Source organism: Pseudopodoces humilis, chromosome 1, assembly GCF_049639895.1.
Source record: "Pseudopodoces humilis isolate 2021_Gansu_Grassland_sample_001 chromosome 1, ASM4963989v1, whole genome shotgun sequence".
In the NCBI taxonomy this organism is placed as follows: Eukaryota; Metazoa; Chordata; class Aves; order Passeriformes; family Paridae; genus Pseudopodoces; species Pseudopodoces humilis.
This window is the reverse complement of record NC_142200.1, coordinates 129,023,032-129,045,302: the sequence shown is the minus strand read 5'-3', so window position 1 is coordinate 129,045,302 and position 22,271 is coordinate 129,023,032. Positions and strand designations below refer to the sequence as shown.

Below are 22,271 nucleotides of genomic sequence, written 5' to 3'. Positions count from 1 at the left end.
AAGAGCTTTTGCAAACCATGTATGTTGTTTCTGTTGAACCTGTATTTCTTTTTCCAGTCAACAGCCCAGCTTTAAACTGCATCCAGCTGTAAGCTGACAATGGTTGGGAAGCCCCCACCTCCCTGGATCAGTTGTTCCCTGCACCAAGCAGCAGCAGCAGGACATTGTGCCAGGACCGAGGCTTCGCTCTTGAACAAGCTGCTCACTGGGGTCAGTTATTCCACTTGGTAAAATCACGCCTGTTTTTCAGTTTAAAGTTCTCAGTTACTCTTTTGCCTTACAGGGCCTGGTTGAGTGTTCTACTCAAATCTTTGCTTTTGCAGCTGTACAGGTTCATGCTTTTTAAGAAAGTGCTAGTTAGATGGACTATAGGTGATAAGCTGGGCATCTCATGTTTACAAAGGCACAAGTGTCAGCTTTTCCCATCTTGCAGCTCATTTTCAATGTTTTTTTGTTTGGTACTGATATGAGGGTTGCTACTAGTAGTCTGTCTCAGCTGTGTTGGATTTCTCTCTGTTCCATTTTTCATTTCCGTGCTTTGCCTTGCCCCAGCAGGACAGCATGAGCTCCTACATACCCAGGTGCCAGAAACCTCTGGGACTGTAGAGCTGGGCTCTCGCTGCTCTGTGGCTGCACTGATGTGCAACACCTGCAAACTTCTGGCTTGCCACGAGGAACAGCTTCCTGTTTACCTGGTAAATTCCTGAGCAGTATCCTAGGAGCACTGCCTTAATTTAGAGTACATAGGACTCTCCCTCTGGTCCCCTCTGATCCTCTTCTTACATACCTTACAAAGACGAGCCTGTTACAAACTACTGCTCTTTGGTAATAACACCTGCTTGGTGTAACATTTGATGGCACCTTCATGCTGGCTAAAAAAATAGAAACACCAAATATGACTTGTTGCAAACAATTTATTAGGTAGTAATAAATAAGAATTTAGCAGAAAGGACTATACAGCAGTAAGGCATATTGATAGTATAGTTATATAGGCAACTGACAAACCTTCCTAACATTTTCCTCTAGTTTTCTAAGAAAGTGCTATATAAAGAAATGTATTTCTGATACCAGTGCCAAGTGATAGCAGGGATGCATGATGAAGGACCTGACTTACATTATTTACCTTAAATAAAGCGTAACAATTCATGAAAATTTACTTTTATTTAGGCCTGTAAAGTTTAAGTAGAAAAGTACAGCTTGCTAAGAAGAATACAAAATACAAGTCTCCCGTTCACGTTTCTAACGGCTTACTACTTTAATTTCTTAAACTGCAGTTACCAGTAAGGTATGAGTAAAGTTACTATACAATAGCACAGTGCTTCACATTCATTTTAGCTTTTATTTGAAAACTTAGAGGCAAGTGCTAATTTTTATTTTTTTATAAAAGCTTTTTTTTTACAAAATATTGCACACTGTTTTAGCATGCAGTTTACACGGAAGAAATAGTCAAGTGCACTTAAAACCCTGAAATACAACCAGAAACTTCAAAGATTTGCGTTACAGATACTATTTTAATGTACAAGAATATGTTTCAGACTGCATAGGATCCCACCCTACACTTGGGACCCAACTTGTTGAGCCCCAACCCTGACTCTACAAAGAGCAGGCAGAATGCTTACAATCTCTGACTTCCTTGTTATCTTCATTCTTGCATCCTGCACTGCTTTTAGCCTGAAGAAACTGAATTAATCAGTAGGAAAATTAATTTAAGAGAAATAACTTAGTACCTCCCGTATGAGCTTTTGTTACTGCATATGTGTTGCAATCCAGGGTAGGATTTATAAAACTTTCTAAAGTCCTCTGAGTAAGGTTCATCTGTAAATCCCTGTCTCCCTCTCCTCCATACATATATTGCACAGCAAAAGTAAAAATCCATTTTACAAAACAAGCATGCAAAACATTCAATATGGCTTCTGAATGATTTAAAGTATTTCCCTTTTGGCATCCTCATGCAGTATTTTAGAATAAATATGAATACAAAGTATGAGAAAGTTAAGAGTGAAAATAAAGCAAGCTAAAATGTCTGCCCATTTGACCCAAATAGACAACAAGAGTTTATCAAAAGTAGTTGCTCAAAGGTCTAACTGGTCTAACTGGTCCTTTAGGCATATTTATCAATAGTATCTTAAAAATACAGGGTGTCTACAAAATACTGCAACATATACCACCTCCTTGGTGTTCCACACAATGACATGAAGGGTAAATCGGTTAACTGAGACTTCCTTAATGGCACTGGTAGTCCCATATTTCTCTGGGAACAACAGCTTTACTGGATTCATGCTTATCGAACTAGGTAAACCATTCAGATTTCATCAGCTTTATTGGTTAAGCTCAGCCCTACAATAGTTAATATATGAAACACAAAAATATTTATAAAAATAATAGATATGTTGTATAGTTTTTTTAAAAAAATAAACCATGCAGCTTCTGTACAAAGTTAAAAAACTGTACAAATTGACTTTTCTATTGTGTAAAATTAATGTACATGGAAGTCCTGTTACGAGGAGGAAAAAGTTGTTTTTTGCTCAGCCATCAGATGCCATCTTGTAACTACTGTTCATTTCCATCACTCGTTTCTTTCAGTTGGCATTAGCTGGCCATTTAATTTCATCAGGAGTTTTACAACGAGTCCTGCCTATGTAAAGGGATGCAATTAAATTCTATCAGCATTTCAGAACTATGACAATCAAGTACATAACAAAAGCAATTCTCAGCTTTATCCAATCTCAAACTCCATTACTTTCAGTCACAAAGTTACTGGCTTCAGCTCTCTGAATCTCATTATATTTGGAATTAATCTAAGAGAATGAGGGATTGGGCATATGCAAGAAACAGTTTCAGAACTTACTTTAACAGAATTAAACAAAAGGTTTATCCTAATGATTGTAGATGCATTTTATGTATTTTGAATTCTGAAGGCTTCACATGCTAAGAAAACAAGGAAATATTCTGAAATATTAATAATAAACTTTTAAAATAACTTTTGTGGGGGTATGGCTTAGGCTTCTTTTATACTGTGCAAGTGTGGTCAGTCTCAAGAGATAAGAGGCTTGTATATCTAATTTAGGAAAAAGAACATAAAGGATGCAAAATGATAGTGCTTACCTGTTTGGTATGCACAATAAAGCTCATTTTGTTTTCCAGACTGTGGATTTGAAAACACGTATCTCCATCTCCCAACTGCCACATAAAGCAACCGTACTTTAGGCTCAGGAGTAAAGCCTATGATCAAATGTAGGAAACTGTCACTCAGAAAACATCCTCCATACTTGCAAACTGAACTTCCTTTCATTCACAAAGACAGGATTCAGACTTAAACCACTACATTTCCACAATGCAGTTGTAGTTCATAAAGTAGTATAGTGAAAAAATACAAGGCTTTGTAAGTGACTTATAAAGACCTTAAAATCTTGGAAATTTTCAGTCAAGTTTAACTAAACAGTTGGATGTAAAATTATTTCCAGTACAAAGATTTTAAGAGAAGATAATTAAGTTTTATAGTTATCACTGGCAGTTCACTTAAGCTGACCTTTGTTTCCATGTTGAGGAGGTGCAGCCCTTTTACATTTACTCCTACATACACTTTGATGACTTTATGGCTACTTGAACTTGCTTTGGTGAATATCTGTCCTGTGAAAAAAGCTGCTCCATAAGTAGGGATTTCCCAGCAATTCTGCAAGAACATGCGCTGAAGGTGATGCATCTCCTTACTGACACCTTCACTGGTGCTGAGATTCTAAAAATAAAGAAACAAGAGCAATCAGCAAGTCCTTCCAAACAGTTGTGATTGTTTGAAGAAAATCCGCTGTTCAGTGCAATCCCTACTAAATGCGTATTTCCAAAGTGCCTTCCCATCAACCATCTTCCTAAATCTAAGCTAAATTAAACCTTAGAGCCATGGAAAAGCTCAAGTGCTGGAAGAGACTGAGGCAAAAACCCAGTATCGATATGAGCCTTGGAAATCTGAGCACAGACGCAGCCTCTGAAGGGCCCCATAGCTTTGCCTCTCTCAGCAGTAACTGGAACTTGGGATCAGCAGCTATGCACCCATCTGATACGAAATGCATCACAATCCTTAAACTAAGTATTCTTCCTCCTTTAAGGGGTCCAATCAAGATGAGCAAGTACCTCCTTCCAAAAACATGGATTGTTTTTTCTTTTCTAAGCAAAAGAGAGGTGCAGATCTCTTTTCTTTAGTGGAGCCTTCATTCAGAATGAGACAGGCTTCTGTTCCTTCCTCTTCAGTAGAGTTCAGCAGTCAGAACAAACTATCGCTGGAGTGCTCCTCAAACCAGAATGATAACAACCACTCTAACAAATAAAAAATTGGTTGGGCCGTGGACAAGATCAGAAGGCACAGACATAAGGGAGAACACAAATCTTCAACAGTTAGGGGGCCTTGACCATGGGTGTGGTAGACAGGATCAGTCTCTCTGGATCCACAGATCCTTACAGCTTACCGGAATTCTACACAGCTATTTCTAAAATGTAAAATCTTCAGAACAGAAGATTACAACTGCTTTCCATTTCCCTCCATGCCCCACACCCCAAAATAATGTCCCAAAAGCAGAAGTCAAGAAACCTGTGCTCGTTCTTACATATAATTTGATGACAGAGCAGAGACAACTTTGCTACACTATAGTCTCAGACCATCATCACTCCCTCCTTCATCTCTATTAGAAAGAATAGGAATGATCTGCTAATTTCTGACAAAAAAGGTGTGGGCACCAAAAGAAAGTTTATGACTAAGTAATCTCATTCAGAAAGTGGGGCAAGGTTTGAAAACATTCCCTAAGTGCCTCTGCAGCATTTCCTGGCAGCTACCTTTAGTGATGTGCATCAGGTGGTACAGTTCTTTTTCTGACACACCTCACTTTATCCAGAATTACTTGTGAAGACCAAAAATTTAATCTGACCTCATTTGGGACCCACAGTCCTCAGTTAGATGCATTTGCTCAATTACGTGCTCTAATCAAAGGTGTTTATGTGTGTTTGTGTGTGTGCACATGCACGTCAGCAGCACTACCAGATCCCTAAGATACAAGCTACACTGACAAAAAGGACTTTGGGGATCTGTTGCTACAAGCAGACATAGAAATTTAATTCAGAGTAGATTTTTTCACACCTATGCCTAAATTGGAAGTGTGCCCAATACACATGGGGTATGAACAAGGAAAATGAACAGATAACAAACATATTTACTTCTAACAAAGAGATCTGTAACTGTACAAGAAATATATTCCAACAACCCATCCCAAAAATTCAGAACATTTTTAGCTTTTTATACGAGTATTTCATTATATTATTATTTTTATATGAGTATTTCATTAATAGACATTAATAGACATTAATAGACAACCAAACAGTCACAAATGTTTAAGAACAGGATTTTCTACTACCTGCTTATTTATTTTACCTTGTATTCATGAAGTATCCTGTTTGTCCAATGAGGAGCTTTGCTTTTCAGTTTAGTTATTGGTACAATAGATTTAAGATTTTCTTCACTAGGAGAGAAACAAAGAGGAACAAAGTTTTTCTTCACTAAACAAAGCAAGAAAAAAAACACCTACCACAATGTACCTTCCAGTCACATACTGAGCTAGACAGTCAGATCCTACTCTATCTTGTCTCATCAGATGGGATTGTTTCCTAAGATACAGTGCAATTCTTAGTTAATGAAGATCCAGCATTATATAGAGTGTATATATATACACTCTATGTCACACATCATGGACGTGGCATGGGGAGGAAATGCCAGCAGAACACAGGACTCATACTTGGTTAGGTTAGGGAGCTGTTTGGTGAATTCCAGGTTGGAAGCCAAAATTATATACAAAATGCCATTTACAACAGCATATCACATACTCAGAAAATATGACAGACTGTAGATATTCTTCCTTCCACTCCTGTAGTCAGGACTACCAAGAACTCAGCCCAGTTAATTTCCATATTAAAGTTATATATTACATGACATGAAAGAGAAGCTACTTGGATCAACTACCTTTTTTAAAAACCCAAAATGCAGGAAACAAAAAACAGTAAAAGAATGTAAGTCTTTACTAGTTTGCTTTTATGTACAATTAAGACAGTATCAAGACCTAGTGATGTAATCTATTTAGATGTAACCTATTTAAACTGTATTTGGCAGTATATATGATCTGCCAAGCAAAAACCCTGCACAGGACAGTGCAACCAGATCTTTAAGGTCAAGGATACTGTCATACAAACAACAGCCTGGATATATTTTTGGAATTACCATGTCTTTTAATGAATATCTATGACAATTACAAAAAGAAAAACAGATTATGAAACTCCTCATCTATATGAAGAAGAGCTAGGTGAATATGGATGGAAAGCATGTCCAAATGGCTTTTCATCTAGCCCAAACTATCTTTGCAGGTAGTTCTGTCTGTAGAGCCCAACATTTCCACTGGGCAGGATGAACTTGGAACCACAATACTGATACACTTCTGTGAAGAGAAGTATATATATATATCCCTGCAGCTGCTGGGAGTCAGCAGGGAGTAATTTCATACAAAATTCAGCTGCACCGAACTGCACACTCATACAGGAGGGCAGTCCCACTTAAACACCATTCTCCTTACATTCCATTGACCGGCTGTGCAACTGCAGAACAACACATGCAAAAACCCACCAGGCCAAGGCAGCTCAGCTGATGCTGTGAATAAGAGAAGATAAGCATAGCAGCATTCCAGAGCAGCTCAGCTGCTGTTCCATGAATGAAGTGAGGTGGAGATGGCAGGGGTAAAGATGCACACAGTAGAGAACTGGAATCTTCATGGACTCAGATACTGCTATAGAAATGTATGTGGGAAGAACAAGCCATCCCAAAATAGCTCAGCTACTGTTGTGCTGGCATGCAGAGGGAAGGGGAGAGAAAAATACCATCTGGCTGAGCCCTACTGGTGCTATGTGTTTGAAGAATTTAGTACAGCATTTCTCCTACAAATGACGGAAGAGAAACAATATCACTGCATGGTCTGTCTAAAGAGGGAAAGTCAATCCCAGATATTGGTCTAACTGCCATAGTAAGATGTTTCTTCAACATTGCTCAAAACCTCGGTCCTGTCAGAACCCTTCAAATGAATATTGTTGTTTATTTTGATATTACTGTATCTCAGGACAGATTTTACACATTATAGAACCTCCACCCCTCTGTCTAGGACTGCAATAATTAAGATTAATACATTTTCACACACAATGTCCAACTTCTATTAATGCTACAAGGGTTACGTGATTACTCTGAACTATAGCACAGTGATGAAGAAAACAAACAAATGTATCATACCTAAAGTTTGAGGGTTCCATAGTAAATGCTATCTAAAAATACTTAATCTAACACACAATTTTAAGTTTTAAACACATACTTACTTTAGAAAGCCCTGTTTATGTTTCTTGCTCTCATAATTTCCATAGACTATTTGTAGAAGAAGACTTGCCAGTGTAATCAGCTTTGCATCGGGTGATGTATAAAAACCTTTGAGTAAATTATATCTGGCCTCATCAAAAAGTATAAGAATAGCCAATGGATCCTCAATCTGTTAAAAAGATTTAAATAATATGATTTCTTTGTTAAAAGGAAAATAAGCTTAGAAACTATAAATACCATTTCTCACTGACTCAGAGACAGAAGACAAAGGTGTGATCCTGACTGAAGTGTACATTTTAGTGCTGCTTTGTAATAGAAGCATTGCTTTTCATTGACTTACTTCAACACTTCACTCATCTAACACACCAATAAAGGCAACTAGCACACCATGCCCAATCAAAAAATTCACAGAAATACTGGTATCTGTGGATTTTTTTCCCCCATTAATTTATTTTTGGTAATATGCTTGAATAATCCCATTGAAATAGACCAATTAAATAACTGAAAAACAAGAGCACAAGGAAGAAAATTAGGCAGGTTGTTTTTAGCTGTATGACAGGCAGAGACTGACACATGGAGACACTGGATTAACTCAAGTGAGAGGGTGGGAAAAAGTAAGAGAACAAAGAGATGGCAGGAAGGCAAGAGAGAGGGAGGGAAGAATGTGAAGACTCAAACCGTTACAGAAAAGGATATGTCAGGTTTAAGTAATTACTAGTCACTATACACACTGAGTGTTGACTGTCAGAGTGTTCTGAGTCTGACCATAACTTCATTCACTTCCAAGTGCTGACCTTTTTTTCTATTTCCAGTGGAAGTCTCACATCCCTTCTCAGGAAAAGCTGTGAGGTTTCCCTTTGAGGATCCAAGTTTGTCAGTTCAGTGAATATTTCAGGCCAGTCTCGAATATGTTGCAAAGGCTTGTGATATGGCTTCAGCTGGAGACCTGAAAAATAACAGCTTTGTTTGTAAATAAACAAACAGAATAACCCAGCACATACACACATATGATTAAATGCTGCACCAAACCCAGAGCATCTGAAATTGACGACACATTAACAAACATTTTACCTATGTTTTCTAATCTGCTATATAGAAAAGGTTTTGAAAATATGGATTTATTGATGAAAAGCTTGGTATCAATTCGCTAAATGCAATGGTGTTGAAGCTTCATTATTTTCAGTTTCTCAGCAGTGAAGGGCTATTTAAAAATTTAATGGAGTACCAAGACTGACCTTAAAAACACAATAATAAAACATGAGAGACTGTTGTCTCTATTATTATGGCAGAAATACAAAGTCCAATAATCTTATTTCTGACAGAAAAATACAGATATAATTTATCTTATAAATGTATTTGCCCTTTTTGTATACATATAAAAATCATAAACTTTTCAGAACACACATTCTTCTTTTTAATCTGTAAGATGTATTGATTCTTAACAGGCTAAAGACAATCAATGTTTAATGTTCTCCTGTGTATATGAAAGCTGAGAAATTAATACAGAGCTTTCAACTACAGCCCTACTATGTAGTAGAGTCTGTACCTTTGGTTTTCTCACCCTGCCTGTCCTTGGAATATCTCTTCGCTTTTTCTAGGAGTGAGGTTCTAGGAGGCTGTATCTGCCTTATCCTCACTGCTCTGGCTTTCACATTGTAGCATTTCACATTATATAGAAAACTTAAAGCACAACATCTTTCACTGAGATCAGTCTGTTCATTTAATTTATCCATCTTACATTCAAACACAGAAAAGCATCATCTGTCCTACAAGAAAGAAACCTACAGTGTTTTGCAATTGTACACAAACTGTAACATGCTTTGTAATGGAGATTATCCATTAATTGTTTAAAGCCATAAATCGGGAGCTCATTTTCAAATCTAGGCTAAATATCTAGAGAATTACTTGCTTTTACACAATGTATCAGTAAGCTCCCCCGCCCCAGCGCAAGGGTAACACCTCAATGATTCTATGAAAACATTACATAGATATTTAGAAAAGGTAAAAGCAGCAACACTTCAACTGTCAAACACTTCCTTTTCTTCACATTAACATCTATGTTTAGCTGAGGGTTACAGTGGTCATGTGGCATACAGCAAATTAAAAAGCCCAATGGAATGATACTGGGAGAAAAAGACTAAAGAAAAATAAAGAAAATATTTTCTGCAATAATGAGAACTACTTTAAACAAAAAAAAAAGTAACAATACTGTAGTGGAGAATTTGCAACAGTAAATAAAATTTTAAATGCAAGGCTTCTGTGTTAATGACACTGTCAACACAGCATCCTACCAGACCTGAACTGAGCTTTGTAATCCACAAGGTGTCCCACAGCTATCATGTTGCAGCAGTACTGTTGACCATATTATCTGAAAATACCCAATCACACTCATTGACTCTCTTGGGCTTCTGTTTATCTTTTGTTATATATCTCAAAAACTATAATATCTTTTTTATTTAGATCAGAAATACCAAGAAATACCACAGCTATAAACATGGCATTTTACATCAGAATTCTATCCCATCAAATATATTTGAAAGCTTGTTTATCAAAAATTATTTTGGTGCAAAACACAGGAAAATTCAGATGATTAAAGGAACTAATGAAAAAACATTAATCATCTTACTTTAACTAGTGGTTTTAAAAAGACTAAACATTGGCTAAAACAACTACGTGCATTCAAATTCAGATACTCTGGGAAGAAAAATATGGATAAAAACAGAGTAAGCTACGAGTAAAAGGCCTATGACAGCCAAGGTGCCCTGTAACAGAAATGCACCCTGGAACAGCCTCATCTTCCTGAATGAAACACATGCTAGGCGCCAGAGTGATACAGTCAGACCTATTGAGGGACCCAAAGTAAAAGCTAACACAGAGAAGCTCTCCACAGCTGTGAAAGCAGTTTGGAGACATCAGGCTGTAAAGCCTGTCAGAGAGCATGTCTCCTACTCTCCTAAGACAGCATGAGTTTTTCCTAAAGGCTAGCAGAAATAAACAATGATAAATCCTCAAGTATAACCATTGCCTTTTTTACTTACTGAGGTTCTCAGAACAGATCCAGATAGTGAAGTACTGCTGAGTTTCTTGAGACAGGCGCATGCCCTCCATTATTTGCTGGACAGTTGTGTTGTTTCCATGTTTCAGCTCGACAGAGCGATATGACCCATCCATACGATAAATTCGAGCCTTTTCATACTACATAAAAATGGGAACACATTAAACAGACAATTTGTTAAAATCCTTTCTGTTGATGTTTCTGGAGAGGAAAGTAGTTTTACCATATATCAACAACATCTATAATGCTGGGAAAAAGAACATTGCACAACTCCTACACATTTATTATTTACCCAAATTGCTTGTTTCATGTCCTGGGCAAGTTCTTATACTGTGCTTTTTAAAACAGTAACTCCAAGAAAGGTTTTGCTGGTATTTTGAAGACTTCTGTTGAATTCAAAGGCAAGTAGGTATTTAAAAGCTCCCTGAGCAATCTAGGCTCAGCTGCCTATGCATATCCTAAGACGTTCACTTTGCTATTGGCATGTTATGAATTTTTCCCCCCTACACTATAAAGACATTTTTAGAGGGAAGCACCACCCTTTACTTAGAACCTGCTACAAGAACACAATCTCAGTAAATTTTATAGTGCTCCTATAATATAATCTAAATAAATCTAATAAGAAAGATATCATTTTCCCCTTCAGAACTCCCATAGTTTTCACTGAATTTCATGTGAGCCCATATCATGTCTCGTGAAAGACATGCATAAACATAAATCAGGTGCTTAAAGCAAATATACAAAAGTCATAAATCAATTAAATGTCTTGTTTTCATTTCTGTAACAGGTTAAATGTTTCAGCTGCTTGAATAAAATCTTTTCAGGAACTTGTTATTTCCCTTCCTCAAATCTAAGTCACCAAGAACTGAGTTCCTTAGAACTTCTGGAAAAAAAGATGGATGGCTTGGAAAATGACAACTTACTGAAAACAAGGTTGGAATGGAAAGCATCAGTCTGTTTTTGCTGCAGTAGTCAGTGTCATTCCTACAGTAGTAGTTTATAAGGGGAGTTTATATATTCTATTAATTAGATAGTAATAAGTGACATCTTGGATTATACTCTGAAGTCTACTTAAAATGTGTCCATTAGCCTTTAGAGTCATTAGACACACACACACATTCACATGATCTACTGCCTAATAATAAAGGTCAAAGTAAAATAAAGGTCAGTTCCTTCCTTAACTGTTTTGGAAGATCACTCATGCAGAGTGAAATGAAAATAATTTAAAACATCTTGAAAAACTGACAGGTTTAGTACCACCTACTTACAGGGATATAGGTTGCATCTCAAGTCAAAGAAAAGAAACAAGTGGGTTTATATAATTTGGCTAATTTTAAATCTACTTCAGGATAAGAGGAATTGCATTGTAAATTTTGTTTCCCATCCTAAAGGCTAAATCCCCACTGGCTGCCAAGGAAGCCTAAACTGGCTGACAAAAAGCCTATTTCATAGAAGCCTACATTTAGCCAGCTGAATGCTCCTGTTTATCAACATATAAGAATGCATAAAGAAAGCTGATGGTTGCATGATCAAAAATAGACATAAAATCAGTAGCTGATGTGATGCTCCTACAAATAAATTGGAGCATCACATTTACATGTCTTACCTGTATTTCTCGAGCCATGAAACAGAACAGAAATATTTAAAGAGACAGAATGTCAGTTTGCCAATATTTACACTAACAATTTCAATGTGCTGCACATTACCAGTAACAGCCAGAAGTGATTCTAGCTCTTCTAGAAATGTAAATTAAATATAAACTTTAAGCTATTTAGGAAATAAACTCATACAGGTTTATTTATGGCTTCCTTCAGTAGTTTTGCAGCTTCTTCCCACTCATTTTGTTTGTTCTCTTCACAGACATTTAGCGGAGATCTTCCTTGTTGATCAGTAATGTGCTACAAACAAACAGAAACACAGATTCTACATTGATTTCTACATTTACACATTTTGAGATAATTAAAACCTTGATACCAGAGTTCAAACATTTTATTGACACATAATGAGAAAAGTAGAGGTAATGAAAAATATTTAACCATTTTTTAGTAATCACTTAACAAGATCATTGTGTTTATACAGTGTGATCTGGACACTAAAATATTTCTCATACACAATCTAGAAACTGTTGCTAAAACTGCTATTTCTATACACAAACAGAACTTACTCTGTCAATTTCTGGATGATTTAGCAGAATTTGTACTATTTCAGCATGCCCACCTCCAGCAGCAAAATGAAGAGGAGAGCTAAGTTGACCATTCAAAAGATTTGGATTGCATTTCCCTTTCTCCAACAGCATTCGAGTGGCTTCAACTTTTCCATACCTGTAGACATGTTTAAATCAGAACAGACAGAGCAAACATATAATAATTTTTTTCAGATTGTCCTAATGATGAAAAAGTGTTTTTTTCCACACTGAAGGGTTTTTAGCTTTCAAATTACACCAGATAAAATGGAACATAATTAAGTTTGTAGAAATTAATATCAGTTCTACACTTCTTTGGTAATCACTGGTCTAGTAACCATTGGATTCATTACAGACAAACTGAACCTTGCTTTAAGCCAGCTACGTTTGGGTAGTTGCAGCAATTCAGTCATGGCAGAACAGAGTTCAGCTTTGTCTGGAAAAAAATAATCAGTGTGAGAATAAGAGTTCAGCTTCCGATTGTCATGCAGATGGATCCTGAGGATTCTTAACCCCCATGCTTATAACTGGTAACTCTAATGTGTACTTGATGTACAAAGTATTTACAAACTTCCTGACAAACTCTAAAAAGCAAGTAAAATTGTGGGCTTTTTATACCCAAGCTTGATTTTCACATTATTCCTATCATCAGACATACTGACCACTATATACACGAATGACAAAACAAAAACATTTTTATGACTGAGGAAAGCTTTCAAGCACTTACAGATTAAATCACAGAGTTACAGTCAGACATGCTGACCTCTGTAAATCACCTAGTCCAGCTTCCCACTCAAAGCATGACCAGCACCAAAACATGTTCAGCTCAGCTACTGCTGTGCTGTAAAATTGCTCATAAGCTTAAGCCAACACAGACTCTGAAAGTTACCATGCTAAAATAGACCCAGTGCCTCCAGCAGGAATTAGAATAGTCAGGAGAGACACTAGAGGCAATAAGTAAGTGATGACATGATCTCCACAACTGGTCTCCCAAAAAATCATTCAAATGAAAATGATCTCAAAACCTGAAGCAATGTTTTTCTTCAGAAGGTTAACACTAACATATATTATAATCAAAGCATAAAAAGTCTAGAGTTTTTTTTTATTTCTTCATATGGAGGCTGATAAATTACATAAATGATAGCGCTAAAGAATCATGACAGCTAGAATGCACTTGAATGGTAAAACTATCCTTGACTCACCAGCATGCATAATGGATTGGTGCCCAGTGGTCACTGTCCAGCTGATTAACAGAAAACTTTTTATCCAGAAGGTGGCTTAGTAAATCAGAGTCGCCTTCACAAGCACTGCGGTGAAGAGGGAAATCATCTACCCACTGGTGTTCCCTATGAATTAAGAGGGGAAGCAGGAAGAAGACAGTTCAGAAATACTACAATTGTTGAGAACATCAACTTTTTCAAAATCACAAGCATAGCACTAACCACAGATCCACCTGAAGAATAAAAGAGAAGTTCATGCAACTAAAATGTGCCAGTATTCATGCAAACAGGTTTTTTGTCATGCAGAAATCAAGCCACAGTTGTATTTTTTAAAGTAAGAAATGCTTCTCTAAAGTTCATAATTAACACCTGTCTTCATCCCTCAACTGTTGTTTCAATACTTAAAGATTTCAAATAGAATTTCATTTAAAACATGTATTTATACAGTGAACTTAAAGTAACAGGAATCTCATTCTAAGTCTATCAAGTGCTACTGTAATAAAGAAACCAAAATTATCCATTAATCAAAAACAAATGTAACATAATACTTGTCCTCTGTGACACTGCTCATGCTACGTTGCCACTTTTCTCTTTTAGGAATCTGAATCTTTGAATAGTCTGGGGCTCCAAGGCCGAAGTATGGATTTATTACCACCTTGTCAACCTGTGAAGACATAATTTAAACACAACTGAAAAAAAATCTTACTGAGATTTGGCTACACAATCCCCCATTCCGGTCAGGTATTCTCTTGAATTTATGTTATGAAGTTATGACAGTAACATTTTATAATGAAAGAGAATTATGATCAAATACAAGGATTTGAAAAACTAGTGCACACTTACTGCTAAATAAACAACTCTGATGTGAGCATACACTCATATCAAATAAATGAATGAACTCTAAAATGAAAACGTATGTATGTTTCACAAATACAAAATGATAATATAGTTCTTACCCTATTGGTATACTGAAGGTCAGATCCAAACAAAGGATTATAGATACACATATCTGCTTTCTCCAATGCCAGCATTTTACTCTTTATTTCCAGGGCAGTATAACCCATGTGCAATGAGCTCTCTGTTTGACCAGGTTCTATAGCATAGGCAGGGTTTATTACATTTGTTTTAATTCTCTCAAGAGGAGATGGTCGGAATAAAGCTGGGATGGAGTGAGACTGGGTGTGCCGTTCATCCAACCACCTGCAGGAGAGAATGGGCAAGTAATTAATTTTCAGGTAGAAAAGGATAATTTTGGTCATGCTGTCCATTATTCTGTTTGATTAAGGACTGCATATATGATAATCACACATTTGAATTAAAAAAAAAATAATTATAATGTGCACAGCCAATTTTCTAAGGCTAAATTACTCCCTGAATGTGAAATTTGTTAACTACACTCAGTTAAACGGTTGTATTTGCTCAATTTTGTGGGGATGCAAACTCTCAAAGAGAAGGAAATTATGCACTAACACTGGTTAGAACTACAAAACTAACCACATCAACATTTCACCATTTCATTTACTTTCAGTTTAGTAACGTTACTGCTCTGAACAAATTTTGTGGAGTTTTTTAAAGGGTGAGTTTCAATATCTGTACTGACTTAAGCTTTTCAACTCATGTGTTTAATTAGGGAAAGAAGAAACAGCAGGAAATTATGAAAAGACAGGAAAAGGCAATAAACCAAAAGGGTCAGTTTCCAAATCGCTAAGTCTCTTTCACACAGGCTACCACCTGCCTTTCTCTAAAGCTGTGCTGTGAGTGCACTCCTACTGACAGCACTGAAGACCTTTAGAGCTCTCTTATTCTGTGCTACTGTAGACCTGCTGCATTTTTCCTGCCACATATGCAATATAACACAGGGCTCAGGACAAGTTATTCATCTCGAGTAAATTTTCTTTTTACAGAACTCTTAAATTGTTAAAATTGTTAAATTGTTATATTAAGTAGTGCACTAAAGGTCTAAAGCCAGGTTTGTATTTAGGCTTCTGCACATACTTTCTCACAAACTTGAGGTAAAAATGTGCCTTGCTGGAATACAATAAATTCTGTTTAGTGATTGAGCCTGGAAATATAGAAGAAATAGAAGTACATGCTTTGGACGTCCACTGACTGACCACTTGGATCTTGTCTGTCCCAGAATCATATGTAAGGATGGCAGAAGGTAACCAACCTGCAGTTCAGTGCATATGCTCAGGCCTATGTTTAAGTCCTAGATCCAAGCTATAATGTCATGCAAAAGCAGCATTCCCTTCACTTACTCATGGTCCTGGCAGAAAGAACATTAAAATTGTAGTCATTGTGCTACAAACACCCTCTAAGGTATTTTCAGACATTTTTTCTAAATATTTGGTAGATAAATTACTTATGGCAGTTTGAATCTTTGAGAAGTATTGTTTCAGGTTATGTATATAGAGAATAAAAAATTTAAACTATTTTCTATTGTATTTCCAAGGCTTCTTGTGAGGCTTCTAAGCAGAACTTAGAGCCTGAAGGCATTCAGCAAGCAGCAAATAAATTTAACTGGTACGATGGTATACATGGAAATGCTACAACTCTACTAGTAAATTGTAAAAACCCTACACAGAACCTTTTAAGCAATAGCCTGTAGCATGATTTTTTTACATTAGCCAGAGGTTTTAGCTAACTTTACTACTGCAAGTAAGTTCATATGCAAGTGTGTCTGGTATTTCTTGGTTAAGGGTACATTAAAAAACAAACAAACAAACAAAAAAACCCAAACCTGTTCATGTACTCAAATTTCAAACTAGTACAAATCTAGCTAAACACCTTTCTGAAAGTCAATTCCCTACTGCAAATAAATTAGTGTGTCTGGGGAAGATGCACTCCCTTTCTACAGGGAGATTTAATTTAAATGCAAATCTTAATGGTATACAATTACAGGATATTTTTACTACAATCTGGCAAGTGCTCTTACTCATATGACAATTATGGCATTTACAGAAGATTAAACACTATGATTTTAGAAAACATTCACTGTGAGCATGAACTTCCAAAAAGCTACTTGATTGAGATAAACACCATTTTGAGTTTGCAAAAAGACTTTTAGAAATATCTTGTCAAAGTTTCCATTTCTGATAAACATGAAGAAAATACCATGATGATTTTCTTCTTAACCTATATATGCTATAAAAACTATGTGTTACATTAACAAATTATCTTTTTCATATATATTTATATTTTGATATAAAATATCAAACTTTTCATTTTAATGTATTTTTACTGATTGTGTCTCTTACTTATCCAAGGCAATTAACATTTTTGCAGTTAGTGTAGCAAAGTGTGTGCTGGATTCGCTGCAGACTCTCATGATGTCTTGTAAACAGTAGAACACAGGGCATCCAGGACTGTATGTATATTTTGTATTATCTAAAAAAGAAACATACTCTGATCAGTGAAAACAATCTTATTTTCCCTTCTGCATCTTTTGTAGTCACACATCCCTAAGTAAGACTATATCTTAACTTTAGACTAGAGTGACTTCATTTTCTCCAAATAATAATTGATAGCAATTATTATTATACAGCAATTCAGAACCCAACAGCTTATCCTTAAAACCCCTAGATATTCTGTCACTATTCCATCACTGTAATTAGGTTCATTTGAGAAATAAATGTTAAATGCATCCTGTTACCAGATAAAAAAAAAAAAGGAAGATGACTCAGGACTAGGAGAGGTATGTATTGGTACCGGTAACGCCATAATGGTACCTATTTGATAGGTTTTATCAAGTCTTATAAGTATGGAAAAAATGAAGAAGTTTGCCCAAAAGCACACAGACATTTTACTTCAATGTTTTTAAAAGTACTTTCCTGACAAGTAATTAACTTGGCTTTCTATAGAATTTATTTACTGTTTAGACTTACTAAGCATTCTTCTCTGACTAGAGGACACTGAACTGAGTAGGATGTCTTAGAGTTGCATTCAGCAAATTCTACATAAGTTAATGCCTGTGTTTTGAAACATAACCAAGTGCACAAATACTGCACTTTTTGTAACAGTAACAATTGTTACAAAAACAAAGGCAATACATTAAACCAAAGGTTTCTTCCTTGATTTTAAGTAATTTCTTCAAAGTTTAAAACATTCAGGGAGTTTTGCACCTGCCTGCAACTTTTAATGTTTAAATACAGAAAAAGCCATATATCATATTAAAATATATTATATAAATATGCCATATATTATATATATAATTATACATACAATCATATATCAATGAGATAGCTATATACAACTTAAGTATATAATATCAAAAAATAAACTCTCAAGTGAATTTCTGCTAAAATAGGTGCAGCTTCACAAATCATGCTCAATGTTACCTTTCACAACAGTTGGAACAATGTAGAGAGATGCCTCCTGGCCTGCCTTCTCTCCATCTAGAGGAAACTTCTTCATTAACACCACACGCTTTCCTAGCACATTATTTAAAAACAGAAGACAGACAATACACAAAACAATTAATCATCAAAACAAAGAGAAAAATCTAGAGTTGGCTATCTGAAAGCTTACCAGACTCAATCATCCTGCTTTCTAGGAAGAAAAAATTAAGACTATGAGCTATAATCTAAAGAAAGCAAAGAAAACCTAAATACATATGAAAAACTAAAGAACATGAATATGTATATACCCATTAACATGAAAAAATTATATGACTGTAGCCCTTTTCAACTTTTCCAACCTCAGCTGCATATTTTAGCAGTGTACAAACTAAGCTGGGCATAATTAATGCTTGGGCCATCTGAGTGAGTCAAATTAAAACTCTCCAAACTAGACAAGGAATGGAGTTTTTGCTTTTAGAGGACATTCCTCTATGTGTATTAATTCTGTTATTCTGTGTTTGCTGCAGAACGAGCTCTGTTACATCCACTTAGCTGCAGTTACTGCCACCTGCAACTTTTTACCATGTAAACAACAAAGATGAAGTCCACAGCAAAGACCAGAAGTCTTTTAGTCATTATACTTGATACCAACCTGGAAATGCAATAAGCCAGTTAAAAACAAATTTGTCAGCACAAGTGTGAGGTTCTTTGCTAGGTCAGCTACGTAACAAGGAAAAAAAAGTATTCATCAAATTCCATCTGTGAGCGATACAGTTATGCTAGAAATATTTTCATATAGATACTGTCTTCTGAACAACTGACTTTATAATCTATCAGTTCCCTAGTCCAAGTAAAGTTTTAGCTGAAGTTATGGATAAAAAAGCCACTTTGATCTGGTTTATTGGAAGTTTAGCTATAAATCTAAACTTGAGGTGAAGAAGCAACATAGAGAAAGATTAATTTATTAACAATCTTTTAGTAAGCATTTTATAGAATGGGAAGGTAAAGAGAAACAAAGCTAAACAAAAGGTTTTAGCTGTACTGTTGGCTTAGGTTTTTTTTGATGAACTTCAAAACATATCTTCCTTCTTTATACTAAATTCATGCTTTTGTACAACCTTGCCATGACAATTTAAAAAATATTTTTATGGTGTTATCAACAGTATAGTAGATTAAAATGGCTTTACCTTTAATACCCTGATTGGCTGGTGAAATTGGTTTGGTGGCTTCTAATACATAATCCAAGATGCTCTGGGTTATCTCAGTGCTTCCTTGAAGTTTAGTTTCCAGCAAAACTTTCTTTCTTTTTTTCTTTTGGCCTTCAATGGGAACTTCAAGTAGCAAAATCTTTCAAACAATAATGAAACCAAAGAAGTTTAAGCACAGCTGAAAGAAGCACAGAACTTTAAAAAATATTATTACTATTATTATTATTATTTATTATGCCACAGTAGAAGTAGCAACAAAATTCAAGAAGTACAAAATGTTGAGGAGCAGAATAGTGAAGTCAGAATGACCTCTGCATCAGACTACTGAGTAAAAGACTACATTCTCTTCTATTATTACATATTTACTATACTATTTAAAAAGCCAAACAACTAATGCATAAGAAAAGAAATAATTTTACTTCATAGGATTTAGCTCGATACTCCCGAGAATTGAGGCTAGCAGTATTTTTTGGACGAATCACAGCAACATATGCATCTCCAATGTTTTCTGGGTTTCCCATCTCTCCTTCTTACTTTATCACTGGAAATAATGAATAAACAGGAAGAAAAGGTTCAGCTGAAAAAAACATCCAACAGCACACTAAACTTCAGGATGCAGTGCTCATATCCACTGATGCTTTGCGTTATTCATTTATTGTTCTTTAGCTGGAGAAATGCCAATGGCTGATAGAATTCTGCTTCCTTTTCATGAAAGGGGAAAATAGAATGTCATGTAAATTTGATACAAATAAGCTTGTTCTCTAAACTATCTTTAAAATAAAAGCAATGTATTTCTTTTTCCCACTTTGTAACTATCTTCCCCATTTTGCAAACCAGACAAAAGGCCAAAGAAATTTTGAGCTCTGGAAAAGATATGAATTTTAAGAAGAAAGCCATTTTTAAGTGACAAGCACTGTAATTTATAAATTGTGGTGTAACAAGTACTCCACTTCTCTGAGTTCCACATGGATTTCAAGAAAATACCTGGTTTTCATCTCCCCCCCACAAAGTAGAACACAGTTTTGCCTACAGCCAAGTAACAAAGCTGATAAAAATAAACTATAATATGGATTAATTTACTTAGTTTTATTTCAGTGGAGCTGCAAAGTGGTGCACAATTCATTCAAATAGAGCTTCTGAAAAGAATATATTTTTAGTTTCTGAAAAAAGCGAATAGAAGCATTTAGATTTAAGAAAAAGCTTTGCTTACCCTTCTGTTAAACCAAGGTGACAATTCCTAAAATCACAAAATAGTATGGAAGTTATATGGAAAATCTCCTAAAGCTAAATCACGTATCAGCTTCCAGAAAGAAGGTTATGTCTGACCATTTCCACCTTCCAGCTGATCATTTTCTTCATCTGCAAATGAACACACTTTCATTCCATAGCATCAGTACGCGCATGCTTTTTGCGGATTAACTCCTCTACATATTTTAAATGTTAGTGTTTCTAGCTTCTCCACCTCTTCTAGGAGAAACAGAGGTCTTCAGATTCCTATGGCCTTAGTCCAGTATGTTTCCTGGGAGCAAGACTACCTGAAAAGATATTGAAAAAAATCTCAACATAAATAACAACATGGATGTTTTCACCATCAGTTAAGATAAATACATTAGTTAGAGGATTTAATGATGGTGCGTGAACAGTATAATATCCAAAGAGAAACAGCTAATGATTTGCATTACAGTAACATCTAAAAACATTAAATAAGCAACATGTTGACTCACAAAAACTCATACTTAAGGGCATTAAGAATTTGAAAAGGAAAAAGAAACAACCATCCCTTATGCACAGCTAGGAAAGACCTAGTCCTTGGGTTTTACACGTGCTTGGATACACAAGGTTTGGGTCGTAGGCTTGTGTGGAGGGAGCCTGCACTGGTACGGCCGGGTCACCTGGATGACAGGTGCTGGGCGAGGTGAATAAGCAGCGGGTGAACTCCCCCTGCCACTGCTCTGCACAGTGCAGAACGAGCATATCTGTGAAACTGACAGCGCTGAGACTTGCAAAATAACTCCAGAAAACAAAAAGTGAGAATGAAGGCGGGTGAAGCTGAAGGATGTGACAATAAACACAACCAGCTTCAGAAGATATCACCACGAACTGATTCTGACCAAACCCAGGTGCTAACAACGCGGCCCCATTCCAAAGGCACACGCCTCGCCCAGGCTTCTCCCAGCGCCGCCAAGCCTTCCCGCCTCCCGCAGGACACGCCGGGACGAGGCGGAGGGCGGCTCCTGCCGGGACTCCCGGCCGCACCACCCCCGCCTGGGAGGCGGGAGGCCGGGGGCATCGGGAGCCCTGCATCGCTGCCTCGCCTCGGCACGGCCGGAGAGCGACGGGCGGCAGGCGGCCCCGCACCCCAGCACCTCCCGCCCCGCACCGCCCGGCCGGGTAACGCCCCGAACTTCCCCGGCCGCGCCCAGGAGCCGCCGGGTACCGATCGCCGAGGGGTGCTCCCGCTGAATCCCCGCGGGGCGGGAGCGGCTCCCCCGCCCTCAGGACCGCGCCCGGAGCCGGGGTGAGGGAGGTCGCCCTGGCCCCGCTCCCTCCCCGCCTGCCTTGCCTTCCTCGGTGGCGCCTGCCGCCGCCTGCCCGCCGCATCCTCCCGCCGCGCCTGCCGCCCAGGCCCCGCGTCCCGGCCTGCTCCGCCCCGTCCCCGCCCCGCTCCCTCCCCCGGCGCGGTGGATCCGCTTCCCGTCGGAGCCCCGCGGGCCTCGGCTGCCGATGAGTTTCCGGGTCGGCGGCCTGAACTTGTGCTGCTACCGCCGGTTGTTGACCGCGGGCGGAGAAAGAGGGAGTGAGCCGGGGCTGCGGGCCGGGAACAGGAGGCGCGGCTGGTGGGTGGGGAGGCGCCGAGGCGGAGCGGTCCCCCGGGCCCG

The 22,271-nt window shown here is 37.4% G+C and overlaps 1 protein-coding gene across 1 annotated transcript; it reads right to left on the bottom strand.

The window, feature by feature from the left end:
• Window positions 1-896: 896 nt before the first annotated feature.
• Window positions 897-22,032, bottom strand: KRIT1 (KRIT1 ankyrin repeat containing). Its single transcript, XM_005518792.3, has 18 exons — window positions 21,956-22,032; window positions 20,603-20,927; window positions 19,812-19,933; window positions 19,372-19,531; window positions 18,185-18,277; window positions 17,105-17,234; window positions 14,804-15,047; window positions 14,396-14,511; window positions 13,830-13,973; window positions 12,610-12,766; window positions 12,236-12,343; window positions 10,429-10,585; window positions 8,185-8,336; window positions 7,393-7,559; window positions 5,417-5,504; window positions 3,530-3,736; window positions 3,106-3,222; window positions 897-2,635 (listed from the first exon to the last, which is right to left on the bottom strand). The coding sequence occupies exons 3-18, from the start codon at window positions 19,911-19,913 to the stop codon at window positions 2,567-2,569; spliced, it is 2,211 nt and encodes a 736-aa protein (XP_005518849.1). The 5' UTR covers window positions 19,914-19,933; window positions 20,603-20,927; window positions 21,956-22,032; the 3' UTR covers window positions 897-2,566.
• Between the last annotated feature and the right edge of the window lie 239 nt (window positions 22,033-22,271).